The 19,991-nt window shown below is 40.5% G+C and overlaps 1 protein-coding gene across 1 annotated transcript in view; it reads right to left on the bottom strand.

The window, feature by feature from the left end:
* The window catches only part of PODXL2 (podocalyxin like 2), a 76,995-nt gene extending 62,674 nt beyond the window's left edge, over window positions 1-14,321 (bottom strand). The window contains exon 1 of the mRNA XM_077116327.1: window positions 14,222-14,321. Within this exon, the coding sequence (XP_076972442.1) occupies window positions 14,222-14,291 (70 nt within the window). The 5' untranslated portion in view covers window positions 14,292-14,321. The remainder of the gene's footprint in view (window positions 1-14,221) is intronic.
* Between the last annotated feature and the right edge of the window lie 5,670 nt (window positions 14,322-19,991).

Genomic DNA, 19,991 nt, shown 5'->3' with positions numbered 1-19,991 from the left:
GTCTCAGGGAAATGATGGACGAAACAAAGCACACAAATATAAGAATCATAGGTGTCCCAGAAGGAGAAGAGAAGAGTAAAGGACTAGGAAGATTAGTTGAGGATATAATGGGGGAAAGCTTCCCAACTCTTATAAAAAGGACATAAATATGCAAGTCAAAGAAGTGCAACGAACTCCAAACAGAATAAACCCAAACAGGCCTTCCCCAAGACACAAACTAATCAGTCTGTCAAACGTTGAAGAGAAGTAAAAAATTCTGAAAGCAGCAAGAGAAAAACTATCTACTACATAGAAGGGTAACCAGACTGAGTTCAAGACTACTCAACTGGCACTATGGAGGTGAGAAAGTAGTGGTATGATATATTTAAGATCCTGAAAAAGAAAGAATTCCAGCCAAGAATTCTATACCCAGCCAAATTATCCTTCAAAACTGAGGGAGAAGCTAAAATTTTCACAGGCATAAAATCCTAAAAGAATGTGTCAACAAGAGACCAGACCTACAAGAAATACTAAAGGTCCATAGGAAAAAAAAAAGACAGGAGAGGGAGGTCTGGAGGAGGGCACAGATTGATGAATACCAGTAAGGGTAATTAAAGGGTAAAAAGAGAAAGAAGGAAAAGAATATATAGATCTGACAAATAAAATCCTGAAAAGATAAATTGGTGGATTCAAGAACTGCCTTTTCAGTAAAAATTTTAATTGTTAACAGACTAAACTTACCAATTAAAAAATGCAGATTGGCAGAATGGATTAAGAACTATAATCCACCAAATGCTGTTTACAACAGACTTATCTTAGACACAAAGAAACAAATAGATTGAATGTGAAAGGGTGGGAAAAGGTATTCCATGCAAGTTGTAAACAAAAGAAAGCAGGAGTAGTTATACTAATGTTGGACAAAACAGACTTTAAATGTAAAGACATCATAAGAGGCAAAGAAAGACACTCTATATTAATAAAAGGGACAATTAACCAAGAAGAAATAATGATCATAAATGTTTATGCTCCCAATCAAGGAGCTCCAAAGTACATGAGACGGACATTGGCAAAACTGAAGGGAGAATAGGTGCTTCAACAATAAAAGTAGAAGTCTTCAATACATCACTCTCCTTTATAGATAAAACAACCAGACAGAAGATCAACAAGGAAATAGAGAAGTTAAACAATTTGATCAATGAATTAGACCTAACAGACATATATAGGTCATTACACTCCAAAACATTCTTCTCTAGGGATCTGGAACATTCTCCAGGATAGATCATATATTGGGGCACAAAACAGGTCTTCATAAATTTAAAAACACTGAAATTATTCAGAGCACTTTCTCTGATCACAATGGAATGAAGCTGGATATCAATAACCACTAAAGAATGAGAACTTTCACAAATATATTGAGATTAAATAACATATCTTAAACAACCAGTGGGTCAAAGAAGAAATTGCTAGAGAAATCAGTAGCTATCTGGAGATGAATGAAAATGAGAATACAACATATCAGAACTCAGGATGCGGCAAGGGCTGTGCTGAGGGGAAATTTTATTGCCTTAAATGCCTATATTTAAAAACAAGAAAAAGCAACAATCGAGGACTTAACTGCTCACCTGGAAGAACTTGAAAAAGAACAGCAAACTAACCCCAAAGCAAACAAAAGGAGAGAAATAACAAAGATTAAAGCAGAGTTAAATGAATGTGAGAACAAAAGAACAATAGAAAGAATCAATAAAACCAAAAGCTGGAGCTTTGAGAAAATCAATAAAATTGATGGCCACTAGCAAGACTGACAAAAAAAGAGAGAGGATGCAAAATAAACAAAATTAGAAATGAGAAGGAGTGCATTACCACAGAACCTTAAGAAATTAAAGAAAATATAAGAGGATACTATGAACAACTATATGCCAACAAACTAGACAACTTAGATGAAATGGACAAATTCCTGGAAACACACAAACAAGCTACACTGACTCACGAGGAAATAGAAGATCTCAACAAACTAATCACAAGTAAAGAAAATCAATCAGTCATCAAAAATCTTCCTACCAAGAAAAGCCCAGGACCAGATGGCTTCACCAGGGAATTTTATCAAATATTCCAAAAAGCACTAACATCAATTCTGCTCAAATTTTTCCAAGAAGTTGAGGAAAAAGCAATGCTACCTAACTCATTTTACGAAGTTAATATCATTTTAATACCAAAACCGGGTAAAGATGCTATTAGAAAGAAAAACTACAGGCCAACCTCCCTAATGAACATAGATGCAAAAATTCTCAACAAAATACTAGCAAATCAAATCCACCAACACCTTAAAAGAATTACACACCATGACCAAGAAGGTTTATACCAGGAATGCAAGGATGATTCAACACAAGAAAATCAATTAACATAATACAGCACATTAAAAAAATCAAAAGGGAAAAAACAAATGATCATCTCAATTGATGCTGAAAAAGCATTCTACAAAATTCAACATACTTTTCTGTTAAAAACACTTCAAAGATAGGAATCAAAGGTAACTGCCTCAAAATGATAAAGGGCATATATGAAAAACTGATAGCCAGCATCATACTCAATGGAAAGACACTGAAAGCTTTCCCCCAAAGATTAAGAACAAAAAAAAAGGATGCTCACTGTCACCACTACTATTCAACATTATACTAGAAGTTGTAGCTAGAGCAATCAGGCATGAAAAAGAAATAAAAGGCATCCAAATTGGGAAGGAGGAAGTAAAACTTTCATTTTTTTTAGATGACATGATACTATATTTGGAAAATCCTGAGAAATCTACAACAAAGTTACTTAAGCTAACAAACAAATTGAGCAAGGTGGTGGGATATAAAATTAATGTGCAAAAATCAGTAACATTTCTATACACAATCAATGACCTAACTGAGGAGTCCATAAAGGGAAAAAAATCCATTCAAATAGCAACTGAAAGAATCAAGTACTTAGGAATGATTTTAACTAGGGATTTAAAGGACTTATACACAGAAAATTACATAACATTTCTAAAAGAAATCAAAGAAGACCTAAATAGGTGGAAGGACATTCCATGCTCATGGATAGGAAGGTTAAATATAGTTAAGATGTCAACTTTACCCAGATTGATCTACAGATTCAACACAGCACCAACCAAAATTCTAACAACCTACTTTGAAGACTTGGAAAAGCTAGTTACCAAATTCATCTGAAAGGGAAAGAGGCCCCGAATAACTAAAAGCATCCTAAAAAAGAAGAACGAAGTGGGATGATTTACACTTCCTGACCTTAAAACTTATTATAAATCCACAGGGGTCAAATGTAAGGGAATAGACAGAAGTAAAGGCGGTACTCTAATGGGTCTATAAGCAATATTACCATATTGAAGGTGAATATAATTGAAAGCTGCTATATAGACCTGCATGACCCACTGATTAACACTAGAAATGTAAATAAGTTCTTATAAGAACTATTTCGAAGGTATGATTCATGTACAAATAGTGTTTAAGCCCATGGTACAGGGGGAAAACTACTATTGCTTGCTATGAGCTATGTTTAACAGGAAAATATCAGCAGTACCACAGCAACAGCAGGGGTGAATGATGGGGGGAGGGACAAGAATTAAGGGGAGGTTTAGATTTCCTATTTGGTGAGGGTGTGTTTATTCATTTTCTTTCTCTTGGGAACAATGAAATTATCTAAATTGAGAGTGTCGATGGACTGTGGACTTTGGGCATTATACATGATGCCTAATGAATGCAAGTGGCTGAAGGATTCACTGACTGAGCAGACTGGTGAATGATGGTGTGTATATGATCAAATATTGTATTGCTACAAAAAGGAACAAAATCATGAGGCATGCAAGGATATGAATGAATCTGTGGGACATTTGGTGAGGCAAAATTAGCCAAAAATGAAAGAACAATTATTGTATGGTCTCCTTTAGAAAATGCTTATAAGAAAAACAGGGGCCTAGATTGTAAGCTTTACAGCAGACACATTTAGTCCAGAGTGGAAATTATTATTTCCGGATTTTGAGAGGCTGTTTTATATATATAATCTGGTATTTAGAGATGAGAACAAAGCCAAAAATGTTCTAAAAACTGATCATGGTGATGAATATACTACTATGTGATGATATTGTGAGCCACAAACTGTATACCACATACGGAATGCTCGTATGTTAAGAATGTTCATGTTTGTATGTTGTTTTGGTTTGATAAGACAAAATAAATTAAATAAAATAATACATATGGTATTATTTAAAAAAAGAAACAAAGCAAAAAATAAAAATTGTATCCTTTCTCTGAAATAAAGTCACCTTCATTGGTTATTAAAAAAAGAATGAAACCAATCAGGTCAGGATTAAGGTAATTCAGAAGACAGGGTAAGGAAGACATTGTCTATATTTTAGAACCACACCTACTCCTTAAGACCAAAGGAAGAAATGTTTCTTTTGTCCAGAATCTAAATTTCCGTAGCACATAATCTAACTCAATCTGTCTTGATAACTCATTTGAACAATTAAAGCACAGGGTGCCCAGAATAAGAATGAGGACCTTTAGTCCTGGATAATCTTAATGTAATGCCTGGATACATCCTAGAATATATTAAGTAGATAATCAAAAAGTATTAGCAAAGTTCCTACAGGGATGGGAGAAAAAATATGGAACTATTAAACTTTACTATCAGTGATCCCCGATACTGTGTCAAACATTAGAGACACCCAAATCGATAGGCCAAGCTCTTGTGAAGCTTAAGTAGATAGTGGAGAAGCTTAGCCTACCAAAGGTATGCCTAAGAGCTACTTCTGGAGAACCTCTTTTGTTGCTCAGATGTGGCCTCATTCTCTCTAAGCCCAACTCTGTAAGTGAAATCATTGCCCTCCCCTCTATGTGGGATATGACATCAAGGGGTGAAAGTATCCCTGGCAGTGTGGGAGAGGACTCCCAGGGATGAGTCTGGCCCTGGCACTGTGGGATCAACAATGCCATTCTGACCATAACGGGGAAAAGAAGTGGAACAAATAAGGGATCAGTGGCTGAGAGAGTTCAAACAGAGTCAAGAGGCTACTCTGGAGTCACTCTTACACAAGCTTCAGTTAGACATTGCTACCTATCATAACTTGCCAAACCCCAACCAGGACCATTCCAGCCAATCCTAAAGAACACCTGGGGCAACTATAAGATTCTACAAAGCTTCCATGCACTAGGGTAACTTTCAGAAACCTATAACCTCCAGATGGGTCCCCAGACCAGATAAGTCCTGAAATGTAGAGCGCCCAGCTTCTCCAGAACATCAGCTAGTTCCATCTCCCTATCCCATATTACTGACAGCCACTTCCAACATGAAAAAGTAAGAATGGCTGTAGTCCAAATACCCCTAAAGAGTGGGATAGAAAGACCAAAGGTGATGGTGGAGTTACACAGAGAAGGAAGGATTTAACAAACAAATATGACTGTTGAACCATGAAACTAATATTTCTTTTAGTCTCCAGTATCTTAGAGCAGCTATAAGTAAAAACCAAAAATTGTGGAATTGTAACCAATACCAAACTCTGAAATCCATTCTACAACTAATTGTTGTCCTGTTCTTCGAAATTTATTGCTTTTTTGTATATATATTATTTTTCACAAAAAGAAAAAAAAAGTCAATTATAAAAAAAAAAATCATGGAACTGTAATCCATACCAAACTTTAAAATCTGCTCTATAACTACTTGTTAAAATGTACATGGAAATTTACTGCTTTTTTGTATTTATGTTATATTTCACAATAAAGAAACATTAAAAAAATACACTGGGTATACAGGGTGTGACAGGATCTTTGCATACTATGCACTGGTTGGGCCAACAATACTATATCCAGTATATCCAGAATATTTTGGGGAAAAACAATATTCATCTCTTAATGGATGGGAAAGAGAAAGGGTGATGCATCCTAACACAGTAAGACTACTTTCTTAAGGTTCTTCCCTGAGACACTGTGATAAATTGATTATTAGTGGTCCCAATTAATAACCTCCAAGAATTCACATCCTCTGCAATGTGATTCTGTAGCTGCTTCTATCAAGAGATGTGTTCTAATTTCCCACACCTTGAATCTGGGTTACTTTTGTGAGTTACTATGTCCAAGAGCATGCAACAGAAGTGATAATGTGCCATTTCCAAGCCTCAAGAGGCCTTGAACATTTCCACTCTCTCAGGACTTCTGTCCAAGGTAGCCCAGGCTAACTTGCTAGAGAATAAGAGACCATGTAGAAGATACAAGTCAATTCAATCGTCCCAGCTGAAATCTTAACATGTGAGAAAGCCCATCCAAAATAAGCAAAGTTGACCAAATAGCTGAGCACAAGGAGGGAGTCCGGCTAAAACCAGCCTACATTGCCAATCCATAGAATAATGAGCTAATAAATGGTTGTTGTTTTAAGCCAGAGACTTTGAAACTTGAGCCAGTATTCAAAATTACCTAGAGGACTGGTTAAAACACAAACTGTTAAACCACATCCCAGAGTTTGTAATCCAGATGGTCAGTGGCAAGGCCTAAGTATCTGCATTTTAATAATTTCCCATGTGATCCTGATGCTTCTAACCCAGGTATCACATCTTGAGAACCTCTATTTCAAGCCACTAAATTGTGGGGTGATTTGTTACACAGAAATAGCCAACTGATGTACAGAGAAAAATTATAAATGGTATTCTCCTTTCAGGCCAGAGTACAGTTTGAATGGTTAAATCCCATCCGTTTATTCATTTATTCATTCATTCATTCAATCAAAAGACTTCTAGAGAATGTTTTCTTTGAACTAGATATGATGCAAGGTCATGTAGATACAAAAACAAGAAAGATATGGTTTCTACCCCAAAAAGGCTGTTCGTGGTAGAAACACAGGAAAGAAACCAAATAATTACAGAGCAGTGTACTAATGACTACATAACTCTCTTGGGACACAGGAGAAAAAGGGTAGAGAGCAAGATCTCTAAAAGGTAACGCACTAACAGAATTACTTACAGTTCTGTACTGACCATGCTCATGACACAGTAAATGAGACAACTGAGGCCTGAGAAAGAAATGACACTGAAAAAGTTAGCAAAGCTCAGGCTGGCATTCAGGAATGTTTGTTCACTTTCTTGTTCTCTAGGGTACAGTGAGGAAGAGGAACCCACTGCCTAAATGCCCTACTTTTCACAATAAAAGCAAAGGAGTACAGATGATCACAGAACCAGAGGCATGTAGATTTACAGAAGGCTTTTAGCAGTATCATAATATTCATAGTATTTTACAGCTGGTAGAACAGTAGAGCTCTTTTAGGATCCCCAACTTTCTCCCTGCATCCATCTCTCTTCCACAATGATCTCTGGTGCAGTGTTTCCCACACTTTAATGTGCATATGCTTTACCTAGAAATCCAGATTCAATAGGCCTCAGTGATCCTACTGATCCACAGTCTCACACTGAGCAATAAAGCTCAGAGACTTTTTCTAAATTGCTGATCTGTATCCCCCTGCTTAAATTCCTTCATTATTTTCTTGTCAACAAAATCATTACCCATCAATCCCCTCTCATATTTTGGGCCTCAGAAAAACTGATCAATTTCTAGGCATGACAACCTCTTTTTCCTTCTGGGTCTTTCAGCACGCTTTTCCCTCTGCTTGGAACACCCACTTCTTGCCATCTTTTTCCCATTCCACTACCTACCTGCCTAACTCTTACTTCTGCCTCCAGCCTCAACTTCTCTTAGAAGCTTTCCCTGACCACTAGTCTGGGCTAGATACTATTCCTCTCTATTACTGTAGCCTTCTCAACAAATGACTATGACTATACTTTTCTCACTGGATTATAATAGACCTCTCTCACTAAATGGTGAGAATTTAGTCAGGGTGGCAGCCTGTGTCTGATTCAACCTTGTAATTCCAGGGCCTACCACTGTCTATGATGCACAAGAGGAGTTCAATAAATGCTTGAATAAAGCATGAATAAATAATCTGGTCCAACCCTCTTGTTTAATAGATGAAATAACTAAGGCCTCGTGGGATTAAGGTCAAACAACCAGTTGATGGAAGAGCTGCCATTATCTGGTTTCCCCCTCAAAAAGGCTTTGTATATGCTCCACAAAGAAAGAAATGAAAGCTATTACTTGCTGGGCTAGGTAGATACCCTTCCTCCAAAAGATTCACAAAGGAAGATAATCCAAGGTATCTTATGCATATCATGGACTTAAGGACCAAGGAAAGAAGCCAAAGTTAAAGACTAAAAATCACCCTGTTCTAGTTTGCTAGCTGCCAGAACTCAATATACCAGAAATGGAATGGCTTTTAAAAGGGGGAATTTAATAAGTTGCTAGTTTACAGTTCTAAGGCCGAGAAAATGTCCCAATTAAAAAAAAAGTCTATAGAAATGTCCAATCAAAGGCATCCAGGGAAAGATACCTTGGTTCAAGAAGGCCAATGAAGTTCAGGGTTTCTCTCTCAAGTGAAAAGGCACATGGTGAACACAGTCAGAGTTTCTCTCTCATCTGGAAAGGCACATGGTGAACATGGCCAGGGTTCCTCTCTCATCTGAAAGGGCACATGACGAACACAGCGTCATCTGCTAGCTTCTTCTCCTGGCTTCCTGTTTCATGAAGCTCCCCGGGAGGCATTTTTCTTCTTAATCTCCAAAGGTTGCTGGCTGGTGGACTCTGCTTCTCGTGGCTATGTCATTCTGCTCTGCTCTCTCTGAATCGCTCCCATTCTACAAAACGTTTCCTTTTTTATAGGATTTCAGAAACTAATCAAGACCCACCTGAATGGGTGGAGACATGTCGTCACCTAATCCAGCTTAACAACCACTCTTGATTAAATCACATCTCCAGGGAGATGATCTAATTACAGATTCAAACATACAGTATTAAATAGGGATTATTCTGCCTTTACAAAATAAGATTTTGATTAAAACATGGCTTTTCTAGGGGACATACATCCTTTCAAAGCAGCATACACTCATTTTGTTCTAGCACTCTGCTCAGGGAACCCACGGTAAATCTAAACCATATGGTGGTTCAGAATGCAAGAATCTCCTCCTCTTGCAAAAGACCTTATCAATAGAAATGATCATAGTGAAGAATATACAACTATGTGATGATATTGTGAGCCATTGATTACACATGGAATGTTCATACATTAAGAATGTTTGTGTTTTATGTTGATTGGTTTTATTAATAAAAATTTTTAAAAAAAGACCTCATCAATAAAGTGGCTTTCAATATCTTCACTACCAAGAATCCCCTTTTTGTATATTTCTACAAGGCTCCTATGTTTGAAACTCATTTATTTAATACTTATTTTCTAACTTTTAAAAAAATCAGACTTTTATAAAACTGTCAAACAGATATCATGCCAATTAGAATCAAACTTCGGTTGTAGGTAGGCTGCACTACCTTATTGAAGGCAAACTTTGTATCTGACTTTCATTTACGCTGAAAAATAAGGTCACTGCCAAACTCTTATGCTGTGCCCAAGTATGGTACTAGACCCTCCCTGGAGACAGAAAGATGAACAAGATACAGCCTCTGCTCTCAAGAAAGTTACAGTCTTTTGGAAAATGTAATCTATCTTTCATACAAGATACTAGCTAATATGACAGCCCTACTTTTTTGCAGAAGCTTTATCTCCAAGGTTGGTGAGGAAACAAACTCAAGAAACTTGAATCTCGAGAAAAGCATACATTAAAGTAAGAAAAAAATCAACGGACTTCAAATATTTGTAATAATTAAATAAGAAATCATGTATAGATTCCCAGGATACTTGAGCAATGGCATCCTTGAAAGGGCCTGAGAGAAAGATCTTTATCCACACGTCCCAGTTTCTAGCAGGTATGTGGGGAGAGGCCTATTACTTCAACTTTAAAAAAAAAAATGGCCAAGAAATCCTGTCAGAGAATTCTTGCTTTTTCATCCTCTACAAAACCAATGAAGGATCAAACACGCATTGCCTCTTCAAAACCTCAAAACTGTCTCAGAGCAGAACTGTGGCACGACAGGAAAGAAATTGCCACCATCAAGGCATTGGTCTGGCTCCCTAGAATTGCTTGAATTTTGAGAAAGCTGCTTCTGCTCTCTAACAAAGTCTAGCCTGACCTGGAGGAGGCCTGTTTATTTCTCATTTCTAGGGGATAAATACGTTTTTACACTCTTCCTGCAGAGGACTGTGGCCTGATGAATTTGTTGGGTCTTATTTCCTCCCAGGTCCACAGCTCAGGCTAGTTACTCCATTCTCTGCACCTCTCTTCCTCCATCTGTGAAATGGAGAATTCACAGTCTCCCTCTAACACCTCTTCCTCTCCTTGGGGTATTCCTTAGCCAAGAGCCAGATAGGAAATACAAAGATTTGGATAGCCCTTGGTGAAAAGATGTATGAAAAAAGGAATCTGGCATTTTCCTGTTTTTTTTCATTCCTAAATTGAAGCTGGTGTTCTCCAGGAAACAGTTCCATTTTCTTAAAGTTATTTTTCCCTATGATGATTATTTTGTCTTTATATAGACCTTGATATTTTCAAAGGTCTTGGCAGCGGGTAATTATTTAGGTAGTAAGAGAGGTTACTTCTTTTCAAACTTGCTCACCATAAGATTACACCACAATAGTAGCTTAGACCTAACATTCTATGTATAATTACTTTTACACACTTAATAATTAATCTGCCTTAATTGAGATCCCACCTGACTTAAAATTTCAGAATTATACTCTTTGTGGGGTTGATTTTCTTTTGTTTCTCTAGCACGTATAATTTTCTGTTGCTTCATCACACCCAAAAGAGAGGGGGGCAGGAAAAAGGCACATGAAAGGGATTGGGGGATCAGGCTCAAAGAACTGAAAATCTACCCCAAACAAATTCAGAAAAAGAGGCAGATGAAGTAGGCTTAAATCTTTGGAGATGAAAAGAACCAGCCCCCTAGTATGTTTTATCTCACCTTTCCTAATCAGTTCCTGCAATCTGCTTCCTGATCCAAGCTCTGTTTTCTGATCTCCATCATCACCTCCACATCCACCCCTCCCCTAATCTGCAGCTTTGAGATCCAGATCCCCTAAGCCCTTTCCAGACACCAGCATAAAAGCTCTCAGCAGCAAATGTCACTCAGCCCCCATATCCCTGAGTATCAGTTACAACAGGAATTGTCTAGCACTGTCATCCTTACACACATACACTTTCACTCATGGGCATGTGTCAGTATGTGTTTGAGAAACGATGCTGAAGGGGTCTTTGTGAGGTTACACAAAGGTATATGAGAAAGAGACATACTGCTTGTGCCAGTTTGATTCTCCTGTGGACCCCAGAAAAGCCATGTCCTTTAATCCTCACTCAATATTGCTCAGTGGGAACTTTTTGATTGTTCCCATGGAAATATGACCTACTCAGTTGTGGATGGTAACTTTTGATTAGATGGTTCCCATGGAGGTGTGTCTCCACCTGTTCAAGGTGGGGTTGCCTACTGGAGCCCTGTAAAGAAGGAACCATTTGGAAAAACCTTCAGAGCCATGAGAGCCCACGCAGTCAGAGACCTTTGGAGATAAAGAAGGAAAATGCCCCTGGGGGAGCTTCATGAAACAAGAAGCCTGGAGACATCACCAGGTTTGTCATGTGCCTTTCCAACTAAGAGAAAAACCATGAACATCAATGGCCTTCTTGAACCAAGGTATCTTTTCCTGGATGCCTCAGATTGGACATTTCTATAGCATGCTTTAATTTGGACATTTTCACAGCCTTAGAATTGTGAACAAGAAACTTAATAATTCCACTTTTTAAAAGCTGTTCCATTTCTAGTATATAGCATTCTGGCAGCTAGCAAACTAGAACACTAATAGGCACACTCCTATCCTCCAAGCACTGGGGTAATAAATGTGCAGCATAAAAACTATGTGGGATAGAGGAAGAAGGGAGAGAGAGCAGAAGAGATTGAAGCCATTAACAGTAACCCATCACTAGTCACATAAGGGTAGGAGCAGGTGTGGCCCAGACTTTCCTAGCCAACCCTGGTGCTGCTGTAACAGAAAGAAAAAGCAGGCCAATGACTACTTATTTGTGAAATCTCACCTTCTAAACAGAATTTAAGGCATGCAAGTATATAGGTAGGTGTGTGTGTGTGTGTTTCTGAGACAAACCCTGGACATTTTTTCTGTGCACACCACCTAAGTCCTTTCTCCATCCTGGGACTGAAGGTTGGAAAAATGAACCCTCACTGAAGTGAGTCTTTGCAGGACAAAAGTAAAGAAGTGTGAGTGGCCCCTTCCCCCTCTGGCCATTTTCCCTGGGATGCTATCACTATGGGCCCTGTGACCTTGTTCCCTTTACCATCTCATAACCACTGCCAAGCAAAGACTGCTCCTCCCCTCATGTGGAGATGAGATTGTTGCCCTTCAGGAATTTCTCATTAACTCACACACATCTGCACACAATGTGTACACGTCTTAACTTTTACTTAACTTGAACTGCCTAGAAGCTAGCATCTCATACACACTCAGACATACACGCACATGTATGTTATATTCCTGTGTGTCCAGAATAAGTTACTCAAGGCTATCTAATGAGCACATGACATGCACACACACACACTCATTTTAGCACTCCTCTCCAGCAACCCCAGTCATACCTTAAACACATACTCTCCCCACTGCTGTGTCGACCACATATAGAAGCTGTTTAGCCATATCCATATTTGACCCATCCTTGCAGGCAACCCTTCTCCTTGGCCCCATTTTTGTGGTGGTGCTCACACAGGAGCTGTCTCAAAGTCTGTCACAACAGTGCAAACATACACCACCACCCACCTAATTTCTATGTCTGCTAGAAGTGGTTCAATAGGGCCTGTCTTTTTCTCTCTCACAGACGTATCCTTTTCACATCTGTCCCGCATTCCTCAAACTACATCCCAATGCCCTTGTGCAGCTGCTGAATGGAGACGACTTATCCAGGAGTCTCTATCACACACACACACACATATCTTGCATGTCAGCTGCAGCGTTCCCTGTCACCGATATAGGCCTTCCTATTGTAATTTTTTTTTGACAGCTCCAAATTAAGTTGCTAACATTGTCTAAGCTACACATTCACAATCACACACAAGTACAAACACTTATTTCCAGTAGTACCACACACATGTAAATGTCCACTCCCCTATGAGCTTCGTGCCAGGTGCTGTGACAGGTTTCCCCACTCTTCCAGTCACCCCTTCCCCCTCTGCTGTAGTGGCCACATGGCACCTTTACAAATGCTGTCTCTCCAGCCATCAGTGGCTGTTGCAAAGAAGCTGGCCAGCAGGGACCCTTCTCTTTCTTCCCCACACACTTGCTCCCCTTCCTCCTTTAATGCATGTGCACACACATACACACACCTTTACTCTGGTGTGGCAGCTGAATAAGAGCCTTCTAGCAGGTTCTCTCAAACATGCGGATGAATACATACCTACAACCTTGTGCAGCACTGTGAGGAGGGAAGCAATCAACTCTCTCTCCCAGATTCACACACGATGACACTTACACCCTCACTCTCCTGCATCTGTGTGTGTGCTCGGGCTAGGGAAGAGGAGGGAAGGGACCTAAGAGAGCTAGTGGTAGCATCTGTATTTCTCTTTCTCTTTCTCTTACTCACACACACACGCGCACACACACGACCTCTGTACCACGCCTATGGGAACAGAAGCCACCCTCAGGTTGTTGCCTTCACATCCCAAGGCACACGCTGTCGCACTCACGCCCCCCACTCACGTGCCTGCGTGTGTGTGTGTGTTGGGAACGGGCGCCAGGGAAAACCAGCCGTGACACGCGCACACACGCGCGCACACATGCATTCCTGAGGCCTGGGGGATCAGACCCCACCCCTGGGGTCGCCTCCTTCACACCCCGAGGTACACGCAGTGGCAACTCTGCCCTCACAGCCCTGTTTTGCTATGGGTGTGTGTATATGTGAGCGTGCGTGTGTGCCCGTGTTGGGGACGGCCCGCCGGGGGCCCAGCTGTGCCACACGCCCCCGCCGCCACGCCTCACCCCTTTGTGTGGCGGCCACGCGGGAGCTGTCCAGCAGCCGCAGCCGCGGCCGCCGCCGCCCCGCCCGGCCGCGCCGAGCCCGCCGCCGCGGCACATCCCCTCACACCCCTCGCCACACACCAGTCACACCCCCGGGCCGCGCGCGTGACAGCGGGGGGCGCAGGGCGGCCGGGCCGCGGGCCGCACCCCCCGGAGGACCGCCCCGGCCCCAGTCCCGACCGCACGCACTCACCCCCAGCCAGCAGCAGCAGCAGCGCGTGCAGCAGTGGCCGCAGCCAAGCGGCCAGCCACAACGGGCCCATGTTGCAGCTGTCGCCGCCCGCAGCCGCAGCGGCGCGGCGCCGAGGCCCCAGTTAGGGGCCGCGCGGGTGGCAGCGGCGGCGCGCGCGGCGCCCGATTGGTCCAAGCGGCTGTCACTCACAGCCGGCCCCGCCTGGCCGCGTGCCGCGGGCGCGCCCCCGCGCCCGACCAGCCAATCCGTTCCATACGAGGCCTGCACTGGGCGGGGCCGCGAAAGACGCGGGGGCCCCTGGTCCTCGCACCTAGCTCTTGGTCGCCGACTGGCGACCCGTGGCCTTCTGGATGGTGGACCTTGGCCGTGTGTCCCACAAAGGGTGCTGCGATCGTGGTGAGCGCGCCCGGGGAGTCACCTGTGCACTGATCCACTCGGAAGCATTTCCTGAGCGCCCACCAAAACGCACAGTGGTCAGTCGTAGTAGACAACACCTACGAGACCGGGATGGAGAAGTGTCCGCTGGAGTTGTCAGTGCGGAGGTTGTGGGTTATTTCCATTAAGGGTTGAACGGAGGAACCCAGCAGAGGACCGGGGACAGGAAAAGCCCCTCGGGCACCGTGCTTGACTTGGATGAGCCTTGAAGGCCAAGATCAAAAAACGGTGAAGCAAAAGTCCTGAGCCAAGAGAGAGCGAAGAACTGGACTTAGAGCCAGGAAGCGGAGTTCAACTTTTTAATTTCCGTGGCTCGGAGGCCTTGAGCGAATCTCTTCACCCCTGGGACCAAGTGCCGTGTTGTGAGGACTTTAGATTACTAGGTCAGGGTTTCTTATGTTTTCTAATCTGTGCTCCTCTGTGCAAGCGAAAATTCATCCGTTTTGGTAATAGAATTTATCCATGAGCCAAGCACTATGTTAGTAAATGAAACAGGCGCTTTCCGCCCCCAGAGTTTAGTCTGATGGAGGAGACAGACTTTTAAAAAAGTTAACTCCTATGTAATCGTAGACTTACAATTGTAGTAAGTTCTATTAAGTACAAAGAGCTATGAGATAGTATAGAAGGGAGCTTTTATGCATGCACTCCTAAAGAAATGGCATTTAAGCTGAAACCTGAAAGAATGCATGGGTGTTAGGTAGGAGGTTGAGTTTTGGAGAGAACGTTCCAGGCAGAGAAAAGTGTGTTGGTAATTCCTGAGTTAGTAAGGAGCTCTTCCTCTTTGAGGAACAGAGAAAAGCTGCTATCCTTTTAGAATCAGTGCATCTTACATATCTCCAGCAACCATAGTTTTATGAAATTGTACTTGTAATATATATTACATTGGGAAAACAGTTCTTTAAAACACACAATTATTTTATTGAATGCGATTTTTCAACGTTTACCCCTCTATCCTGGAGTAAATCACTGGATTTTGTAGATAATCTCAAAGGACTCTTCCAGGGCAAAATACTAAGGGGAAATAGGAATTGGGGGTGAGGGTTAGGAGGAGGGTATTAAGGAAGAAGTAAATGCAACCAAAGGAAAGAACATTAGCAGAAGGTAAAGCACAGAATGATAGTGCATGGCATACCATATTTAGTGGAATGACAAGTTTCATGATTAGAATCTTGAAATTAAAAAGACAGATGAACTATTATTAACTAAATGCCTTAATGAATTTTGGGTTAATCTGTACAAAGTAGTAAGCCCTTATATTATAAATGAGAAACCTAAGGACAAGGAAAAAGTGACTAGTCTAAGAACATAATGAAAAGGAGTAACAAAATTTAAGTTCTTAGTTAAAGACACTGCTATTTAATTCACAGAACTACATTACTTACCCTGGGGTCAATTTAAACTTCATAGCCCATTATATTTGACGTTTATTATGGGTATCTTAGCTGCGGGTATTCTTGTTCTGTCTGGAGTTTAGAATTGATTATACTAATATAATTTCTGGAAGTAAGAACGATTCTGTCATTCATGTTGGGGTAAATCTGTATTTTTTTAATGTGCTCCTTGTAATGAATACACACAATAATCAAAAGCTAAAGAGTAAAGTATTCTAAAAAGGTAGGTCAGGACCCTGTAGTAAAGGATCTTCATGGTCATAATAAGTTTGAACTTTATCCTAAAAGAAATTCAGTCCTTGTATGGGAATCACGGCATGAATGGGTCTGTAGTTCAGGCAAACGATTCTGTGGTCAACAGGGAGAAAGGCCTAGAGAAAGAAGAAAAGCAAAACAACCAGTGAAGAGATTGTTATGGTAGTTCTGATAATAGATAAAGGAGGCACGCGTAGTATTGGGGTTAAATTTGAGCGGAAACTCAAGAGACATAACTAACAGGACTTGATGACTGATTGAATTTGGGTACTGTTGGCCGTGGAGTTTTTTGCTGTTATTCTCTATACAAGTACAGTTTGGAGGAGACCTAGTTTATAACAGTTCACGTGAAAAGTAAACCCATAAAGTAAAGAGAAAACAATAGCATGAAGTAATTGCTATAAAATGTAAGCTAAGCAGTTTTGGACCTAAGATTAGTATAGTATCCAAAACAAAAGGATTTAATGGTGCTGTTTGGACTTTATCAACATGTTTTTACAGTAATCATTTTTTAGAAAGGATCAAGGAACAGAGAAGGAAACCAGGGAGACGTCATGAAAAACAACTTTAAAACTGTGGGTATCTGGCTTGGAAAAGAGGAAAGTTGGTGAGATGCATCATCGGTCTCCTTCTCTCCTCTTACGTTAAAGGAGGTACCCTTTCTTTTCACAGGCTGGTTTCCTCTGCTTGGGCTCATCATCACATTATTTATCTCTTCTTCAAAGAATTCCATCTTAGGATATCTCTTTTCTTCTTTATAATATCAGTCTCTAACTTCTCATTAGAGACAAATATGATTGAGAATGTCCGTTGTTGAAAAGAAATTATTCAACCTGGGGGAGATGAGGTCATATTTCTGGCACACTGAGTATATGAGCCTATACTCCGCTCTTCCCACTGGTTCCTAGAATTGAAAAAAGATATGTACAAGCAATAAATCCAAAACAGCACTGGAAAACAGAAGGGATCATCTGGTAGATTTAAAAGATAAAAAGCAAATGAGATTTAATTGATGGAGAAAACCACAGCCCAAAATGCAGGCCCATCTAAATAATCTGAGGTTAAAGAGTAAATCAATATAAATTTTAGTCTATTTAGAAATTAATGACAATGTGGAAACACTGCATATCAAAATTCATGGGATGCAGCCAACAGTTCACAGAGGAAATTTTACAGATGCAAATATATTTATTAAAGAATAAGACAGATTAAAAATAAATGAAGTAGGGCGGGCGATGGTGGTGCAGTGACAGAGTTCTTGCCTGCCATGCCAGAGACCCAAGTTCAATTCCCAATGCCTGCCCATGCAAATAAATAAATAAAAATTAAGTAAGCATTCAATTTAAGAAGCTTTAAAAAACACACAAAATTCATGAATCAGTAAACTTCTACAGTTAAAATAACAACAAAAACATAGTAGAACTGATTAATAAATGAGAAGCCTGTTATTCAAAAGATGAATAAAGTAGTCAAGCTTTTGGCGAGTCTGATCAAAAAAAGGAAAGATATAAATACCATTAGGAATGAAAAGGAAAACAAAACTATGAATAAGATTTAAAAATTATGTGCAACCAATGGGAGACAATATTTGGAAACCACATATCAGATAAAGGTCTAGTATCCAGAATTTATAAAGAGATTGTTCAACTCAACAACAAAAATACAGCCAATCCAATTACAAAATGGGAAAAAGACTTGAACAGACACCTACCAGAAGAGGAAATACAAATGGCCAAAAGGCACATGAAGAGATGCTCAATGTCCCTGGCCATTAGAGAAATGCAAATCAAAACCACTAATGACATATCATCTCACACCCACCAGCATGGCCATTATCAACAAAACAGAAAATGACAGGTGCTGGAGAGGATGTGGAGAAAGAGGCACCCTTATTCACTGTTGGTGGGAATGTCAAATGGTGCAACCACTGTGGAAGGCAGTTTGGTGGTTCCTCAAAAAGATGAATACAGAATTGCCATATGACCCAGCAATACCATTGCTAGGTATCTACTCAGAGGACTTAAGGGCAAAGACACAAACGGACATTTGCACACCAATGTTTATAGCAGCATTATTTACAATTGCAAGGAGATGGAAACAGCCACAAAATGTCCATCAACAGACGAGTGGCTAAACAAACTGTGGTATATACATATGATGGAATATTATGCAGCTCTAAGACAGAATAAACTTATGAAGTGTGTAACAACATGGATGGACCTTGAGAACATTATGCTGAGTGAGACTAGCCAAAAACTAAAGGACAAATACTGTATGGTCTCACTGATATGAACTGATATTAGTGAATAAACTTGGAATATGTCGTTGGTAACAGAGACCATCAGGAGATAGAAATAGGGTAAGATAGTGGGTAATTGGAGCTGAAGGGATACAGACTGTGCAACAGGACTGGATACAAAAACTCAGAAATGGACAGCACAATACTACCTAACTGTAATGTAATTATGTTAAAACACTGAATGAAGCTGCATGTGAGAATGATAGAGGGAGGAGGACTGGGGACATAAATGAAATCAGAAAGAAAGATAGATGTTAAAGATCAAGATGGTATAATCTAGGAATGCCTAGAGTGTATAATAATAGTGAAATGTACAATGTACAAATTTTAAAAATGTTTTGGCATGAGGAAGAACAAAGGAATGTCATTATTGCAGGGTGCTGAAAATAGATGATAATTAATACTTTAAAATGTCACCTCACGTGTGAGACTAAAGAAAAAAATGTTTATTTGTTGCAAAATTTAGATTTTGACTAGAGCATTTCTTAATATAACTCATGTAGATAGTTTGATTGAATGTCATAAGTACTTGGAATCTCAGGTAGCACATGAGATTTTGTTGGTTTGTCCAGAGTGATCCCCCAATGAATCCCAGAATGATTTGATCAGTGACTGGAAAAGTATTTTCAAGCCCTCTTCGGGAAATGGTGAGAGTGGGGAGAAATTCAACTTCCCCAAGTTGAATTCTTGATATTCTCACAAGCAGTGTGGACAACCAAAGCTATAGGCTGAGCCCCCAGTCTTGGGGGTTGTTCACATGAAACTTAACCCCACAAAGGATAGGTCAAGTCTACTTAAAATTTAGGCCTAAGAGTCACCCCCCAAGAGAGCCTCTTTTGTTGCTCAGATGTGGTCCCTCTCTCTAGCCAACACGACGAGCAGTCTCAACACCCTCCCCCTCTCTGCATGGGACATGACTCCCAGGGGTGTGGACCTTCCTGGCAACATGGGACAGAGATCCTGGAATGAGCTGAGACTCAGCATCGAGGGATTGAGAAAAACCCTAGAATGAGCTGAGAATTAACATCAAGGGATTGAGAGAACCTTCTCGACCAAAAGGGGGAAGAGTAAAATGAGACAAAGTGTCAATGGCTGAGAGATTCCAAACAGAGTCAAGAGGTTATCCTGGAGGTTATTCTTATGCACTAAGTAGATATCACCTTGTTGTTCAAGATGTAGTGGAGAGGCTGGAGGGAATTGCCTGAAAATGTAGTGCTGTGTTCCAGTAGCCATGTTTCTTGATGATGATTGAGCAATGATATAGCTTTCACAATGAGACTCTGTGAATGTGAAGACCTTATGTCTGATGCTCCCTTTAGCTACTATATCAACAGAAGAGTAGAACATATGGAATAAAAATAAATAATAGGGGGAACAAATGTTAAAATAA

This window comes from Tamandua tetradactyla, chromosome 9, assembly GCF_023851605.1.
Source record: "Tamandua tetradactyla isolate mTamTet1 chromosome 9, mTamTet1.pri, whole genome shotgun sequence".
NCBI lineage: Eukaryota > Metazoa > Chordata > Mammalia > Pilosa > Myrmecophagidae > Tamandua > Tamandua tetradactyla.
This window is presented reverse-complemented; position numbering and strand designations above follow the sequence as displayed.